Source organism: Bos javanicus, chromosome 7, assembly GCF_032452875.1.
Source record: "Bos javanicus breed banteng chromosome 7, ARS-OSU_banteng_1.0, whole genome shotgun sequence".
In the NCBI taxonomy this organism is placed as follows: Eukaryota; Metazoa; Chordata; class Mammalia; order Artiodactyla; family Bovidae; genus Bos; species Bos javanicus.
In genome coordinates, this window is record NC_083874.1 from 3,160,461 (window position 1) to 3,178,481 (window position 18,021).

The 18,021-nt window shown below is 54.2% G+C and overlaps 1 protein-coding gene across 1 annotated transcript in view; it reads left to right on the plus strand.

The window, feature by feature from the left end:
* The first annotated feature begins 423 nt into the window (after window positions 1-423).
* WNT9A (Wnt family member 9A) overlaps window positions 424-18,021 on the plus strand; it is a 29,870-nt gene continuing 12,272 nt past the window's right edge. Inside the window, exon 1 of the mRNA XM_061421396.1 lies at window positions 424-611. Within this exon, the coding sequence (XP_061277380.1) occupies window positions 517-611 (95 nt within the window). The 5' untranslated portion in view covers window positions 424-516. The remainder of the gene's footprint in view (window positions 612-18,021) is intronic.

The following is an 18,021-nucleotide window of genomic DNA, read 5'->3' on the forward strand; positions in this document are numbered from 1 at the left end:
GGCCCCGCCCCAGGTCACACCCCGCCCCCGCAGCTGCACCAAACCTCCCACTTCCAGATTCCCCCGGCGTTCCCACTCGCTCGCTCCCACCCGGCTAGCCGCCCAGCGCCAGCCTCGCCGTCTTGCCCCAGGCCACCAACACTCCGACTTGGCTCCACCCACGCCCACAGCCGCTCGGGGGCTTGTTCCCTTCCCCGGGCCCCCGCCGCGCTCCCGCCCCCGCCCCTTCCGGCCGCCCCGGTTCCCACCCGCCCCTCGCGTGCCTCGCTTCCCACGCGCGAGGCGCGCCCTGAGACCCGAGTGGCCCGGAGGCACCAGGGCTGGGCGGTGCGCTGGCTAGGATTTCGGCCCGCCCCCGGCGCCGGCGTGACCCCTCCCCGGGCGCGGGCGGGGCCGGGCCAGCTGGCCGGCGCCCCGCCCCCGGCCTGGCGCTCCGGGCGCTATAAGAGGGCGGCGGCCGCGGGGCGCCCAGCGCGGGGCCGGGAGCGCGATGGTCAGCCGCCGCGGCGCGGCAAGATGCTGGATGGGCCCCTGCTGGCGCGCTGGCTGGCCGCGGCCTTCGCGCTGACGCTGCTGCTCGCCGCGCTGCGCCCCTCGGCCGCCTACTTCGGGTAGGTGCCTCGGCGGCCCGGCGGGCGGGGCGGGCGGGCCGGGCCCGAGGCCGGCGCGGGCGCGAGGGCGGGGGCGATCCAGGTGCGCGGGGCGCGGTGCCCGGGCTAGCGAGGGGCGCCGGGTTGCCTGGAGCTGTTTGTTTGCGGCGCCCTGGTCGCTGGGTTCGGGAGTCGGTGTCCCTGTGGCACGGCTCACGGAGAGGGGCCGGCGTGCCCGACTGGCTGGCGTGAGGCCCCGGTCCTTCGTGACCCTGGAGCCGTAGTCCCTGTGGCCGCGCCCGCGGCCGTGCGCGAGGCTCCCTGCAGCTGCGGGACCAAGCTCTGGTTATCGGCTGCCTTTGGCTGGGATTTCTAGCCAAACGTCTGGAGCCTCCCTGGCCCCTGCACACCCACCCGCCTTGCAGTTTCCCCCTCCTTTCTCTCCCCGAGAAGTTAATTTAACAACAACAAAAAAATACGTACAAAATCCAGATGTTCCTTGCACTGAGCCCCAAAGGGGGAAAAAACTCCAGGCTGGAGGAATTTTATTTTTCTTGAGCTGTGCTTCTGACGTTCGCTCGGGCCGCGACCCGCGGGAGCGCGTCTGTGGGACCTCTCTGGTGCGCCGGGCCCGGGCGGGCTGTGAATGCTGCCTCCAGCCGCCTCCCGGGTCGCTGCCCCGCGCGCTTCTCCGCAGCAGCAGTTTTTGTGGTTTTGGCTCGTCTCTCCCCATCGTTCTTTCCTGCCCTTCCTGGTTCCTCGCTCCCAGATCTGGGATGTCCTGCCAGGCGAGCTCTGGGGACCCTCGCTGTACTCTGCAGATGGGCCCCCGAGGTTTGTGTGGCGTCGTGTAGACAGCCCTCCGGCCCTCCCCAGCCGCTCCACCTCCCTCCCCCGTGCCACTCCTGGAGCTGAGGCCACCCTCGAGTCCCGCCCAGATCCCATCCGGGGTGCCTTATGCCCGTCCCGGGCTGCCGCCCTGCGCCCGTTGTCACCTGTTCCCTCTCCCGTGGACCAGGCGCGGCGCGCAGCGGCCTGGCCGGCAGAGGGCCCCGTTGGCCCAGAAATGTGGCACTGCCAGGGCGGGGAGAGGCAGACTGGGCGAGAAGCCCTGCAGGTGTATCCTGTTCTCAAAGAAAATAAAATATTTTCATGGGAAACTTTCCCTTTGTGTTTTTCTCCCCCCGCCCACTTCTCCTGTTCCCTTCTCCTGGGTTGTCTCCCAGGGTCAGCTCCTTGTCTTCTTACCCTGGAGACCCCACCCCGAAGCCAGGGCTGTGGCTGTGAGTTTGGCCTGCCTGGGGCTCAGGCTGTGCAGAGGCTGGCACGCCCCTGCATGCCATCTGTGCAGCCTTTGCCTCACCCTCTCGGGCAGAGGGAGGGTCAGAGGCTGGCTGTCTGGCTGCAGGTCCACGGTGAGTCACGATGGCCTGTCAGCCAGCTGTGCCTTTGCGCTGTCCAGGCGCAGCCGTGGGTCTGCTCACCAGGCTTCAGACACACCCTGGGCTCGTCTGCGCCACTCTGTGCTCTGCGCGGAGTCCCTGCTGCCAGCTTTTACTCTCAGGGAAGATCGGATCCACAGGGTGGTTTCCAGGGTCCTGGCTCCCATCCTTTACCCCCACCCCTGCAGCATCCCTCTCTTTCTCCCTGTTTTCTCTGCGCTTTGTATCTCCAGGGAAGTCTCCTTGGCTGCCTTGAAGAGAATAACCCCCAGGGGCTGTGTGGCAAGTTGAGAGGGCTTGGCGCCCCTGCAGCTTCTCCAGCTAGCCCTTTTGGCCCCACTCTTTAATCCCAAAGGTCACCTCAAGTGGGCTTCTCAAGTCCTGCTCCATGGAAGACTGCCCCAGAGGAAGAAGTTGTGCTTGCTCTGCTGGAGGGTACTCCCTCTGTCTCCTCCACACCAAGCAAGAGAGACAAGACTCAGCTTGGTGGATGCAAGTCCTGGAGGGTGGCAGGCTCTGAGCCAGCTGAGCAGGCAAAGGAGGGAAGGGACCTGGTGCTGGAGTCCACTCAGGATAGCACAGGGCGTAAAGACCCAGCCTCTGGCCGGCAGTGAGCAGCTGAACCTGGGTCTGGGGCTTTTTCTCCTGGCCTAGTGAAGGGACAGGAGCCAGAGGGTAGGGGGAGGAGGAGATGGCCCAAGCCAGGCAGGGCCAGGCAGGGCTGGGCCAGAGCCAGGGGGCCTCCCTGTGCCTTGTGCTGGGGCTCCCCTCCCCACCCCGAGTACGGAGGGAACCAGGGAAGGAGCTGGGATCCAGCCCTCTTCTCCCTTCCCCCACTCTGAAAGCTCTGCCTGGCACAGAGGCGCACAGGCAGGGCAGCTCCAGTTACAGCCCAGAAACCCGGAGAGGCTGGCCTGGGGGAGGATCACGTGGGCGGTGGGAGCCCTCCCTGCCCTGCCCCCCCACCCACCTCGGCCTGCAACCCAAGCCGCCCTGCCTCTGCTGTCCTCCTCAGCCTCTGGCCACCAGGCAGGGCCCTGCAGGTCATCTGCCTGCCACGGAAAAGGGGCTCCTCTCTCTTCCTGCCAGGCCTGACCCTGCTTTTTGGCGTGATTAGCAGGTGGTGTTTCCATCTGATTCTCCTGGGGCTACCGAGATGTCTGTGCTCTGGGGGCCTAGACAGCTTGGCCTGATACCCTCTTGGAAGGAAGTGGAGCCTGGCTCTAAGCAGGAAGAGGCTGTCCCAGGGGCTTGTGGCAAGTTTGAGATATAAACTTGGATACCCCTCCCTGCCACCGACCTCCCCCCGCTCCCCCTGCCACTCTGTCCCACTCCATAGACCTGGGTGGGCTCTCTGGTGCTCAGCTTCTCTCTTGGTGTTATCCTCAGGTGAGAATATGGAGGTAAAGGGTGGGCAGGTAAAGCTGCCCAGGAAGGGATGCCCCAGACCCTGGGGCAAGCCACCCTTGTGCTTCTCTGAGCCTGGAGTTAGGGGTTGGGGCTGGGATTTGGGGATCTGTGCCAGGCAAAGCATTGCCTGGGGTCCCTGGCACTTTACTGCCTTTTTCTTAGAGATCCCATGTGCTGAGCCAGCCCCCAGCAGAGGCCCCTAGGGAAGCTGCGAGACAGGCATCCAGGAGCTGCCCAGGCGAGTGGAGGCCTGAGGCTTCCAAGGTGATTAATCTTCAAAGGAAGCAAGAAGGGGCACAGTGAGCACTGAGGCTCCTCCAGGTGTTGGCCTCAGCATTCCACGTTATACTGGAAGCATTTGCAGGGTACCGAGGGGGAGCAGGGCACTGCTGTGAGGTCTGTGGGTTTGTCCCAACTTTCTGCTCCAGGCAGCCTGGAGGCCTGCATGGATGAGGCAGCACAGGCATGGCATTGAGGGCTTCCCTAGTCTATGAGAGGTGCTGGCGGTCAATTTAATTGGCAGCTGAGGGGCTCTGGACTGTTGCGAATGGGGGGCAAGTGCTTTTTGTTATTGAGATGTAACTCACATCCTCTCTATTTATTAGTTGATGCGTACAGTTCAGTGGTTTTTAATACATCCACAAGGCTGTGCAACCAACACTGCTATCTAATTCCAGAACATTTTCATCACCCCAGAAACCTTATATCCCCCTCCCCCTCCCCCAGCCCCTGGCAACCACTAATCCACTTTCTGTTTCTGTGGATTTGCCTGTTCTGGACATTTCACATAAACGGAATCATACCGTATGTGGCTTTTCGCATCTGGCTTTTTTCACTGAGCATACAGTTTTTAAGGTTTATTCACATTTGTGGGATGATTCAGTGTATCATTCCTTTATGTGACTAAATAATATTCGACTGGATGGGCATATGACAGCTCTCTTCCATCTATTCATCTGTTGATAGGTACTTGGGTAGTTGCAACTTTTGGGGTATTGTGGATAATGCTCCCGTGAAAATTGGTTTACAGATTTTTTTTGTGGATGTTTGTTTTTAGTTTTTTTTGGGTATATACCTAAAAGTAGAATTGTTGGATCATATAGTAATGCTGTGTTTAACTTTTTGAGGAACCACCAAATCTTTTTTCCACAGCATCATTTTACATTCCCACCAGTAATGCATGAGGGTTCCAATTTCTCCACATCCTCGCCAATGCTTAATTCTCTGATTTTAAAAAAACATTTTTTTTTTTTAAATTCTGGCCATCCTGATAGACTTGAGGTAGTATCTCATTGTAGTTTTCATTCACATTTTCCTGATGACTGGCTTCCACAGTGTTTCAGAGGGTAAAGAATCTGCCTGCAATGCCGGAGACCCAGGTTCAATTCCTGGGTTGGGAGGATCCCCTGGAGTAAGGGAATGGCTACTTACTCCAGTATTCTTGCCTGGAGAATTCCATGGACAGAGGAGCCTGGCGGGCTATAGTCCACGGGGTTGCAAAGAGTCAGGCACGACTGAGGGACTAACACTTCCCTTGTGATATTGAGCATCTTTTCCCTTGTGATATTGAGCTTGTGATATTGAGCATCTTTTCACGTGCATAGCGGCTATTTGCAGTGTCTGCTTTGGGGAAACGTCTATTCAGTTTCTTTGCCTAATTTTTAGCATAGTTGTTTGTCTTTCTGTTGAGATATAAGAGCTCTTTAAATGCTCTAGATCTCTTCTTGGATTGAGGAGAACCCGTTTTCTTGACCTGTGAACCAGCATGCTGCCTCTCACCCTTTCATAAAGGATTTGCATCCATGGGCCGTCACAGCAGGTCTTCCTGCTTGGCCCCAGTGGACTGTGTGGGCCGGGGTGAAGGTTCCTTTGCTGGGGTCCGGTGTGGGATTAGGGCTTTGCCACAGACTGGGGCTAGCTGGGGGCCCTGGCACTGTGCTTAGGGGCTGCTGTCGTGGGGTGGGAGTGGTCTCTGAATGTGGGTCAGGGAGGGTCAACCTCCTCTGCTTCTCTGAATACTGAGCATTGGGTTCACCTGGGGGTTCAGCCACATGCCTGCTGGCTGCTTCAAGGAGAGGCTTCCAGCTGGTCCCTGGAGTAGAAAGGAGAGAAGGTTTCCAGGGCAGGAGGAGCCGGCCTGACGGTAGAATGATGAGGCTGTGTAGTGAACCAGTGATTGGGCAGTGGGTAAGGTGGAGGCCCTCTGAGAGAATGAAACAGCCCTCCTAGGGGCTGGGGGGTCTATGTGGGGGGCTTGGGAGACCCAGAGTCCATGGGGGTTATGGAGGGGCTGGCAGAGTGAGAGGTGTCCCAGGTGATTCCCTGGCCAGGAGTGGTGGTGCCATAAGGTAAGTAGGAATCTGGAGAGTCACGTGGGCTTGGGTGGCAGGGCACGTGCTACCCACAGAGACCCACCTCAGGACAGACACGCCTAAAGAAGGCCTCAAGGCAAGTGGTCTCTGGGGAGAGACCACAGGGAGCAGTGTGCTTCCGAGGGTCAGGAGAGAGTTGGCTCCACTGTGAGCTGAGGCTCAGGTGATGGCACCCTGTCCACAGGGTCCAGGGCAGCTGAGGGGCTGGCAGAGAGATTGCCTGCGCCCCTTGAAAGTCACCCTGTGGGTTACTTTAAGCGTTCTAGATCTGTTCTGGGACCGAGGAGAACCTGTTTTCTTGACCTGTGAGGCAGCATGCTGTCTCTTACCCTTTCATAAAGGAGCTCTTACAACTCAACAGGTAAACAAACAACTGAGCCAAAAATTAGGCAAAGAAGCAGAATAGACACTTCCCCAAAGAAGGCATTACAAATAGCCAGGATAGCGGGTGATGAGGGCTGGGGGTGGAGGCAGCAGGCTGCTGGAAAGGCCTGGCGACGTGGGGAGGGCTTCCAGGGACAGGAGCGGAAGGAGGGATGTGGTGGACGGGCCGGGCTTCCTGCCTGCAGAGGAAGGGAGATTCTTTCTGGACTTGTGGTCTCGGACCTCCGTGGCCAGCAGAGGGACCGAGGCGTTCTGGTTCCCCAGACTTTGGATGCGGGGCGGACGTGGGGAGGCAGGTGGAAAGAGCAGGTGGGGGCGGCCGAGGGAATCCCTTGGTGGGCTGACCGCCTGTTGCCTCTCTCGTCTCCAGAGTCCTCCTTCTCCTGTCCAGTCTGCTCTGGGGGTCTGTGGGCTCCCAAACCACTGGCCCATTCCTCCCTCACTGTCCCCTTCTGTAGGCTCGTGGGGGCTCTGCCCTGGCCCCCTAACACAGAAGCAGGTGGGAGCATCAGGGCAGGCCTGGGCCTCGGGGCTGGGAGCCCATGTGCACAGGCGGAGGGGTCCGAAGCCTCCCGGTGGGGCCTGAGGTGAGGAGGAAGCCGCCGCCATCTGGCTCCCCTCAGCTGTGTGAGCAGGTGTCCCACCACAGCCGGCGGCCGTCTGGACGGGAGGACAGCTGGCCTAATCTCACCCAGTCCTCGCCACTGTGGTCCAGGACCTGAGTCCCGGGCCACAGGACTAGCATGATCCTGCTCAGCTCCCAGGGTGGCCCCAGACTGAGGCTGGTGCCCTCTGCCCACCCCTTGTGGTATCAAGGACAATAGAAATGTGAGGGTATTTTTTTTCCTGGAAAAGCACGCGTGCACACGATTCCTCCTGGGGGGCTGTGGACCCTGAATTTGGGGCAGAGCGATGAGCTGAGACAGGGCCTGGCTTGGCTTTCCTTTCTTGTCAGCAGGGCTGGCACTCAGTCCCCTTAATCCCAGCCTGGGGGGCACCAGGCTCCCATTGTGGATTGTCCCAGTGGTAGGGGTACCCCTGCAATGCCCACCCTGGCTGAGCAGGCTGCAGGAGGTTTCAGAGGAGGCACAGTTGGCGGGGAAGTGAGTGAGGCCAGGTCCCTGCCTCCTGGGTGCGGAGCAGGGCTGTCCTCACGGGCCTGCCCATCCTCTGGGGTTGCCTCGGCTGTTGCCTCTTTCAGGAAGCCGCAGGACAGCCCAGCAGTATCACCCTTTACCTGTGGTGTAGGTCCCTTTTGGTGTCTTCTCCAAACTGCACTGGGCTGGCTCTTCTAAGTCCTATGGGGGAGCCAGTGTCCCTTCCGCTTCCTGTCTCTGCACCCAGGAGTCTGGGGTGGGGTCTGAGGTGCTTGTTCACCAGGTGGCCTAGCTCTCCGCTCACCCGACCTCCACCACGCTGAACCCATACTGCTGGCTGGACCACACTATGCCTTCAGTACACGGGTGGTGGGCTGGGTGTCGCAGACTTGAGGCACTGAGTCTTGAATGTTGGACAGAGGCTTTGTGAGTGCTGTGCTGAGGGCAGAGGGCTCTGTTGCAGCTCCCAGGGGGCAGAAGGGAAGCTGAAAGTCCTGTTGAGCAAGGGTTGGGGAGGTGGGGGCCTGTGGTTGTCCAGGTTGCATAGCAGGTCTGAGCAGGTATGTGGAGTGGGGCTTGGTAGCACGGTCTGGGTGATGACCAGCCTGTTTTCCTGCCGGGGCTAATGATTAAGGGACATTCGTGGGTTGGGCCAGGGTCTCCAGAGGAGGACAGCCCCACTCTGGACACTGTCGACCTGGGTGGTTTGCTGGCCATCTGGCTCCGTGACCTGCAGGCACAGTCCGCCATGCTCCCCTGCTCCTCCCAGTGAGGTTCCTGGCTGGCCTGGCGCCCCTAGCCACAGGAGGAAACCCGGCCGCCCAGCTGGCAGGCCCTGTACCTCGAGACCAGCAGCCGGACGAGGGAATGGAAAAAGGCAAGCCTCAAGCTGCGTTTGTTTTTCTTAGCGATACCTGAGGTAGACGTGGCCAGGGAAGTGGTCTGGCCCAGGAGCAGAGGCCGCCAGGGGCTCCCAGACCAGAGCACAGCAGCCTGGCTTCCGCTGGGACAGAGCGAGCAGCAGCGGCTGCCCCAGGCCACCCCAGGGCGGGGTGTTGATGACGGCTGTCCCAGCATCCTTCCTTTGTGTCTGGCGTGGTGCTGGGCCCCTGGGAGGCCAACTCCGGGAAGGAACCCGGTCATCGCGTCGATGCTGGGAATGGTGGGGTGGGGGCGCCCTGTGATTCTCCAAGCACCTGCCCTGAGTCTCCCCTGTGCTTTGTGGCAACCCCACCGTGAGTCCACAGCCGTCTCTGAGGCCTGGGGATGTGGTGAGCAGGGCACAGAGGTGGGCTGGCCCCTCCAGTCCCTGCATGAAGCCACTGTAGCCCATCTTCTTGCGGCAGGCAGTGACCGGGGGTGCAGGCAGCCTTAGTCTCTCTCCTGGGGGCCGCTCTCCAGGGTGGGCTCCATCATCCTAGTCTGGAAAGGGCACAGGTATCTGGTGACCCTTACAGTCTGGTAGTGGTGGGGGGGTCCCACTAGTTCTGCTCACTTCAGGAGCCAAGTGTGGGTGGGGGCATTTCTGTGAGGCTGGTGGATGCCAGGCCTGGTGGGCGGTGCTCCGGGTCCCAGGTAGCGGGGTGTGCCGAGCCCTGGGTCTGCCAGCCGACACCCAGCGGGGCCAGGCAGTTCCCTGGAGTAGCCGTTCGGTGATGACGCTGGGGACCGACCAAGAGCTCTTTGTGCCCTGGAATGCTAGGGCCCCCTGAGACAGGGAAATCGGGGCCTGGAGCTTCTCTCAGCTGACAGAGGTGACAGCCGTCATGGACACGAAGTCCCTGTCACAGCGTGGCCTGTACACAGGGGGCTTCCGTCCCGTGCTGCTCACCCCTGTCCCTTAGCAGGGCATCAAGTGAGGGTGGCACTCTCGGGGATCCCGGGCTCTGGTGGGGTCTGTGTCCACCCCCACATGCTTGGGTGGGAGGCGGCAGGCCACGGGTAGATGGAGGGTTAATCTCAGAACCGGTTCTCAGCACTGGAATTTGTTTTGAATTTGATTCACACAGAAATTAAACGCTGTCTGGTGGGGCTGAGGTTTCCTTGGCAGGGCGCTGTGGCTTCTGGAACTCTGGCCTGCTCTCCTTCCGTCCGCCCAGCCCAGGGTCTAAGCTCCCTATGCCCCAGGAGCTAGGTTTGCGGGCAGGGTGGCCCTTGGGGTGGCTGGGCCTGTTGGCAGGAGGAAGGGCAATCAAAGTCTGTGCCCCCCACCCCCCAGCCATGAATGGGCAGGAGTGAGGTGTTTTAGGGGCTGAGTGGTGTAGGACCAGGGTGGCCCCAGTGCCCGCAGGGGCCGAACCTGCACACCCCCTCTTCCAACGGTGTCCATCCTGCCACCTGGCTGCCCTGGAGGGCAGATGTGGGGATGTGTGACCGGTAGGGTGCTCAGAGGGACTGGCCTGGTAGTTTCCAGGGCATAGTCTGGCATGCCAGCCTCAGGCCTGGTCCAGAGGGTGTTGGTCATCCCCAGCTTGGCTCTGTCTGTTCTAGGTTCTTTCCTGCTTCCCCAGGGCTGGAGTGGGGGTCTCTGCAGAGCTGGTTGGGTTTGGAGGGTGGGCCCTCAGCAATGTGGGACCTGGTCCAGGATGATCTGGTCTCAAGATTCTTACTTTGATTACTTCCTCAAAGACCCTTATTCCAAATAAGGCACGTTCTGAAGTTGCAGGCCAGTGCGAATTTCGGGCACCTTTACCCTCTGCTTCAGGTTATTCCTACAGACAGTTCCCAAATATGGTGACCAGCGTATGGACAGAGATAACTTGGTGTGTGAGGAAATGCAGCCAGGGACTTGCGGAATTGATGGCAGCAGACCAGTAAACAGAGCATCCCACACTGAATAAAACAATTCTCACTGTGCTTTCAGGAGCAAGATAAGCTAGGGATATCTGTAAGGAATGAGAAGCCACAAAAACTGACCCAGCAAGTTTGGGAAAACCAAAGAGAACTGGGGAAAAACTTAAGTAATAGACTGATTTGAAAGCAGGTTAGAAACAGTTGAAGAGAATTAGAAAATTGTAAGATAGGTCAAGAGGAAATTACACAGAGTGTGGCATGGGAAGGCAGGTATGCAGCCACAGAGGATGAGAAACCTGGGGACACGGTGAGGAGGTCCTGCTCGCTCCAGCAGAGGCCCAGAAGTAGAGGAGAAGGGGAGATGGACAGGGTGAGGTCTGGAGAGAATGGCTGAAAATTTTCTGAAACTGATCGGAACAATTAAGAAGATTCAAGAGGCCCAGTGTCTTTCTAAGCAGAAAAAAAAAAAAAAATCATGCCATCGCATAACAGATTGCAACTGCAAAACACGAAAGCAGTCTCCAAAAACAAAAGATAGATCGCCTTCCAAGGATTATCAGGCTGACAGCTGACTTCAGAACTGAGAGCAAAACCAGAAGACGGTGGGACCATCCACTTGGTGCGTGAAAAGAAAACGACTGCCAGCCAAGAGCTCCACGCTCGGTGAAGATTGCTGTAAAATGACGGTGAAATAAAGACATTTTCAGGCAAATTGAGAGTTGCTCTGAAGGAAACATTGATAGTGAAGTTTAGGCATGGGAAGTGACCCTGCGTGTTCCAGACATAGGAAGGAAGAGCACAGAGAAAGTCAAAAAGAAGGAAGGGATAAGGGAGCACTGAACAGCTTCCTGTTGGGTCCTCCATGTAGAACTAACATATACCCAACAGCATATAATTCCAGGGAGTCAACAAGACTGACTCAGGGCTCATGTTACTGAGAAGGGGGCAGTCCTGACCAGCATGGAACTTGGGTAACTTACAGACTCAAGTGGTAATTTTGAGGGTAACCATGAAGATAATGGAAATATGACTTCAGGTTAACAGAAGGAAAAGCAGGGTAATAAAAATAACCCAAAAGAAGGCGAGAGAGGAGGTGAAAAGGAATGGAAGAGGCATGGCCAGCAGAAAGGATAAACAGACCCCAGGACCCCAATGGGTGAAACGCTCCAGGCATAAGGCTTAGGTGACTGGTGTTGTGGTAAGGTCCTTAGTCTCATTATGGGCTCTGGGTAAGAGATACATGATGTCAGGGTAGGGAACATGAGAGGATGGGGGAGAACGCAGCAGCTTAATGGGCCATAAGGGAAAGAGGGAAATGAGAGAGGGAAGAATGTGCTGTGACTCAGGCTCAGTACTGGTCACTGGAAGGGCTGTCTGGTGACCTGAAGCTGCCATAGTGGTAACTTAAATGCATATTTTAGAAGTGGAAAGACACTTGAAAGGACTCAGCAAGTGCCCATCACCAAAGTGAGGGAAAAAAGGTAAATTGAGAGAAAAAGTAGTGCAGAAATTGACAAATGTACACGACAGATGAACAGATCCCTTTTTAGGACGAAGGTCTTAGAAGCATCTGAGGGGACTAACCCAGTGAAGAGGAGGCTCAGAGTGCTAGGGTCTGGCGACGGGAACATCATCACGGATTCTGCAAGCAAAAACAAGGGAATGTAATGAGCAGTTCCATGCTGATAAAGACGCAAATGCAGAGGAAATGGAGAAAACAAAAAAAGTAACAGAAACAGATTCAAGACTTTGAAATGTTGACTAATGTTATAGTAAGCAAAAAAATTGGGTCATTGGGATTGGAAAACAACCTGACCGTTCCTCAAATGATTGAACCTGGAATTGCTCTATGACCCTGCAGTTCCTGGGTGCATACCCCTGAGAAATGAAAACACATACTCTTGAGAAGATGTGTACTTGAATGGTCATAATGGCATTATGAACAATAGCTAAAGAGCGAACAGCTCACAAGTCCATCATTTGAGGAGCAGGAAAATAGAATGTCGTATATCCATACAATGGGATACTGTTAATGTGCTACAGGACGGATGGACCTTGAAACATTGTGATAAGTGAAGGAAGCCAGTCACAAAAGGCCACACATTGTTTGATTGCATTTTTAGGAAATGTCCAGATCGGGCAGACCACAGAGACATGAAGGTAGATTAGTGGTTGCCAGGAGATGGGAGAGGGGGATAGGGAGTTGATAGCTGAAGAGTACATTATGGAGTTTCTTCTTTTAAAAAATACTTTTATCATGCGCATATTATTTTGGGCTGTACTGAGTCTTCCTTGCTTTGCATGGGCTGTCTGTGGTTGTGGTCAGCAGGGGCTACTCTCGCATTGCCGTGCACGTGGATCTCATTGCGGCAGCCTCTCTTGTGGCAGGCACAGGCTCTAGGGCACTCGGGCTTCAGTATTTGGGGTACATCAGCTGAGGTGCTCTATGGCATGTGGAATCTTCCCGGACCTGGGATTGAACCTGTGTCCTCGGCATTGTAGGAGGATTCCCAGCCACTAGACCACCAGGAAAATCCTATAGAGTTTCTTTTTAAAACAATGAAAACATCCTAAAATTGACATCGTGGTGTTTGCACATATTTGCACATGTCCTACAAATGTTGAATTGTATACTTTAAATGGGCAAGTTTTATGGTAGGTGAATTATATCTCAATAAAGCTATTTTTAAAAAGGGGAAAAAAGAAATTGGATCAGAAAGAAAATCTTTCCACCAAGAAAACATCAACGTGCATGGCTTCATGGCAAGCTTCACCAGCCAGTCAAAAGGGCATGATTCTAATCTAACAGAACTCTTCTAGGAAATTAAAAAAAGGACAACTCTTGCTAACGCACCAAAACTCAGCAGGAAGAGCACGGGAGAAGAAAATTACAAGCACGGATGCAAATATCCTAGACAAAACATGATCAAGTTACATAGCAATCCAGAGAAAGGATAAAACCCATCATGGCCAACTGGGTTTATTCCAAGAATGCTTAGTGTCTGACATTAGAAATATCAATTAGTGAAATTCCTCAGTTTAACAGATTAAAGGAGAAAAATCACACATCAAAAGATGCAGAGATGACATTTAATAACGGTCAACATCCATTTGTGATTTTTAAAAACACTCATAGCAAACTAAAAGCAGAAGGGAACTTCTTTAACTTGCTATAGGGTGTCCAGAAAAACAGCTGACCTCACGCTTAGTAGTAAAATGGCAGAACCTTCCCTTCTATGACGAAGAGTCAGACAAGGATGCCTGGCATCAGCATTGTCTGAATCTGAATGATGCCAACGTCTTAAAAGACGCTGAAGTGTGGTGGGAGTTCTTCCTCTCAGGTAGCAATCATGTTCTGGCTCTGTGAGGGCGCTGGTTCCTGGTCTCTGGTCTCGTAGTCCCAGCTGTTAGGGTGCTCTTATGTCCAGAGTGGGGGTCTGGGTGGAAGAAACGTGAGTTTGGGCTTGTGAAGGGGAGATGAGCAAGGATGGGGGTCCCCACTTTCTGGTGGTGTTGCCCAGGACTCTCTCCTTCACGTCATGGCCACACATGCTGGCAAGGGCACTGGATAGCCTGTGCTGGCTGGTGGCTCTGGAGCTGCGGGTCAGGAAGCTGGGCCCCAGAGGGTAGCGGGCAGATTCTGCACAGTTGTGCTGCTGGCCCTAGCCAGCGTAGGAAGGCAGGAAGAATCACACAGTAAGAAAACGTAATAAAAGTCTCTGCAGACTGCATGATTGTACATGGAGCATCTGAAAATCATCAAAAATGAATTACAGCACATAGCAGGGTCACCAGATACTGAATCAGCATAGGGTCAGTTGGATTTTTTTAGGTCAGCAACAGAGAGAAAAGACTGACTTTTATAAAGATATTTTATTTTTACACAAATGATACAAGTGGTGAAGAACCCGCCTGCCAATGCAAGAGACATGGGTTCGATCCTTGGCTTGGGAAGATCCCTTGGAGGAGGGCATGGCAACCCACTCGAGTATTCTTGCCTGGAGAATCCCATGGACAGGGGAGCCTGACGGGCTACAGTCCATGGGGTCGCAAAGTGTTGGACACGACTGGAGCAACCACGCACACACGCACTCTGGAAAGCAGACGGAGCCTCATACAGGGTCACCCTTTGGGGGGCTGTAAGTCTTCAGATTTCAGTCGGGGAAACTGTAAGACTTCAGAGAGAGGCAGGAAGGAATTCTGAGTAAACGGAGAGAGACTGTTCTCACCAGTGGAGAGTTTCAGAATTGCACATACAGCAGTCACAACCATCCTGGCAGACCCTGTCACGTGTGTGTAAATGCAGAGACAACACGTGACCTTGGAGTCTATTGGAAGGCGCTCCTGAAGGAATACCAGTAAAATGTCAGTCTGTGGACAACTAGCCCAGCACGGGGGGAGTCTGGGAGTGACCGCGTGTGAGGCTGCCATGACGTCACAGAGCAGTGAGGAGACAGGACCTTTAGGATCCCGAGGAAGGGACACTGGCCCCACCAAGTTTTTTTGGGCAGATGTTGACATCAGCTGGACGGAGAGCTGGATGTGTACAGCAAGTTGGGGAGCTTTTGGGGGGTGTTTGGGAGGTTGTTTATGACACTGGTGGGAGGAACTGGGATGCCCGTGCACAGGGCTATTGTTTGAGCTGCGTGAGAGCTGTTTTCCACAACTGTGCTACTCCCTTCCACGTGTCTCCTGTATCTCTTGAAAATACTTGAGTGTTGTGAAGTGCCAGACCAACATTTATATCTCATTGTTTCTTCTTGGGAAGTAGGTCCAGCGTTGGAAGAGGCCGGTTGCATGGAGCAAGGGCAGCCAGCCTTGGCTCAAGTCCTCCATGGGCCACCCAGGCAGGCTTCTGTGCCCATCCACTCACCTGTCTCAGCCAGACATCCACAGGGTGGGAGGGGCAGCTATGTCGAGCACAGTGGCAGGTGTACTCATAGGAACCGCTGGGTGTCGGGAGCAGCGGTGCTGAGCCGAGTGGCCTGAGCGCTTTCTGGGCTGGAGACAGGCTGTGTGGGCAGAGGCTTACTGCTCCAGGCTGGGCTGCAGGGCTGAGAGCCTGTGGGGGGGCTTCTCCAGGCCACTGGTTTGGACTTTGTCATTTTGAATGGGCCACATGTGCATGGGACAGCATGCAGGTGGCTCACAGGCCGTGGGGAGAAGGATGAGTCTCCTCTGCCCCGCACCGTCTTTGTCTTGGGTTGCCCCAGGCACCCGCATGTGTGCACACAGGTCCTGTGCAGATTGAGGCCTGTACTGTGTGCTGAGTGTGCACAGCAGGTGGGCTGTAGCTCCTCTGAGGGCTGCTGAACACTGGGGTGGATGGGTCCCATTTATTCAGCCTGTCTCCTGTCATTGTAAATAACAATCAGTGCTTTCAGTGTTTCTGCATGACAGCATGGACTTCCCCGGTAGCCCGGCGGGTAAAGGATCCGCTTGCCATGCAGGAGACGCTGGTTTGATTCCTGGGTCGGGAAGATCCCCTGGAGAAGGGATAGGCTAACCACTTCAGTATCCTTGGGCTTCCCTGATGGCTCAGACAGTAAAGAATCTGTCTATAATGCTGGAGACCTGGGTTCGATCCCTGGGTTGGGAAGATCTGCTGGAGGAGGGCATGGCAACCCCACTCCAGTATTCTTGCCTGGAGAATTCCGTGGACAGAGGAGCCTGGTGGGCTCCAGTCCATGGGGTCACAGAGTCAGACACGACTGAGCGACTAAGCAGCATTGCATGGGGTAACACATGAGTGACATATGCTTGTATGTTTCTTTCTTCTTGCTGATATTGAATTTTTTTGACTTGTACTTTTAAAAACTATGGACCATTTTTAAAGTCCCTTATTGAATTTGTTGCAATACTGCTTCTGTTTTTTTTGGCCACAAGGCGTACAGAATCTTAGCTCCTTGATCAAGGGTTGAACCCACAACCCCCTGCATTGGAAGGTGCAGTCTTAACCACTGGGCTACCAGGGAAGTCCCTGCTTGTACATTTTATGATAACATATTAATATATGGAGGCTGTATTTCTAGAAGGAGATTGGTGGTGAACTTTTGTAGCTGTGTCAGTCCAGAATTCCAGCCAAGGAGGAACACCTCTTTCCCTGTGTCCTTGACATTATCTTATCAGATACTGATTTATACTTACCTGATGAATGAAAAATAACTGATCAATGTAGTTTTCACTTCAGTTCAGTCGCTCAGTCATGTCTGACTCTCTGGGACCCCATGAATTGCAGCACGCCAGGCCTCCCTGTCCATCACCAACTCCCGGAGTTCACTCAGACTCACGTCCATCGAGTCAGTGATGCCATCCAGCCATCTCATCCTCTGTCATCCCCTTCTCCTCCTGCCCCCAATCTCTCCCAGCATCAGAGTCTTTTCCAATGAGTCAACTCTTCATTGAGGTGGCCAAACTATTGGAGTTTCAGCTTTAGCATCATTCCTTCCAAAGAAATCCCAGGGCTGATCTCCTTCAGAATGGATTGGTTGGATCTCCTTGTAGTCCAAGGGACTCTCAAGAGTCTTCTCCAACACCACAGTTTAAAAGCATCAATTCTTCAGTGCTCAGCTTTCTTCGCAGTCCAACTCTCACATCCATGTATAACCACTGGAAAAACCATGGCCTTGACTAGACGGACCTTTGTTGGCAAGGTAATGTCTCTGCTTTTTAATATGCTATCTAGGTTTCCTTCCAAGGAGTAAGCATCTTTTAATTTCATGGCTGCAATCACCATCTTTTAATTTCTTTTAAATTCATCTTTTAATTTCATGGCTGCAATCACCATCTGTAGTGATTTTGAGGCCCCCAAAAATAAAGTCTGACACTGTTTCCCCATCTATTTCCCATGAAGTGATGGGACCGGATGCCATGATCTTAGTTTTCTGAATGTTGAGCTTTAAGCCAACTTTTTTACACTCCTCTTTCACTTTCATCAAGAGGCTTTTTAGTTCCTCTTCATTTTCTGCCATAAGGGTGGTATCATCTGTGTATCTGAAGTTATTGATATTTCTCCCGGCAATCTTGATTCCAGCTTGTGCGTCTTCCAGCCCAGCGTTTCTCATGATGTACTCTGCATAGAAGTTAAATAAGCAGGGTGACAATATACAGCCTTGACGTACTCCTTTTCCTATTTGGAACCAGTCTGTTGTTCCATGTCCAGTTCTAACTGTTGCTTCCTGACCTGCATACAGGTTTCTCAAGAGGCAGGTCAGGTGGTCTGGTATTCCCATTTCTTTCAGAATTTTCCACAGTTTATTGTGATCCACACAGTCAAAGGCTTTGGCATAGTCAATAAAGCAGAAATAGATGTTTTTCTGGAACTCTCTTGCTTTTTCCATGATCCAGTGGATGTTGGCAATTTGGTCTCTGGTTCCTCTGCCTTTTCTGAAACCAGCTTGAACATCTGGAAGTTCACTGTTCATGTATTGCTGAAGCCTGGCTTGGAGAATTTTGAGCATTACCTTACTAGCGTGTGAGATGAGTGCAATTGTGCGGTAGTTTGAGCATTCTTTGGCATTGCCTTTCTTTGGTATTGGAATGTAAACTGACCTTTTCCAGTCCTGTGGCCATGGCTGAGTTTTCCAAATTTGCTGGCATATTGAGTGCAGCACTTTCACAGCATCTCTTTCAGGATTTGAAATAGCTCAACTGGAATTCCATCACCTCCACTAGCTTTGTTCGTAGTGATGCTTTCTAAGGCCCACTTGACTTCACATTCCAGGATGTCTGGCTCCAGGTGAGTGATCACACCATTGTGATTATCTTGGTCGTGAAGATTTTTTTTATACAGTTCTTCTGTGTATTCTTGCCACCTCTTCTGAATATCTTCTGCTTCTGTTAGGTCCATACGATATCTGTCCTTTATCGAGCCCATCTTTGCATGAAATGGTCCCTTGGTATCTCTAATTTTCTTGAAGAGATCTCTAGTCTT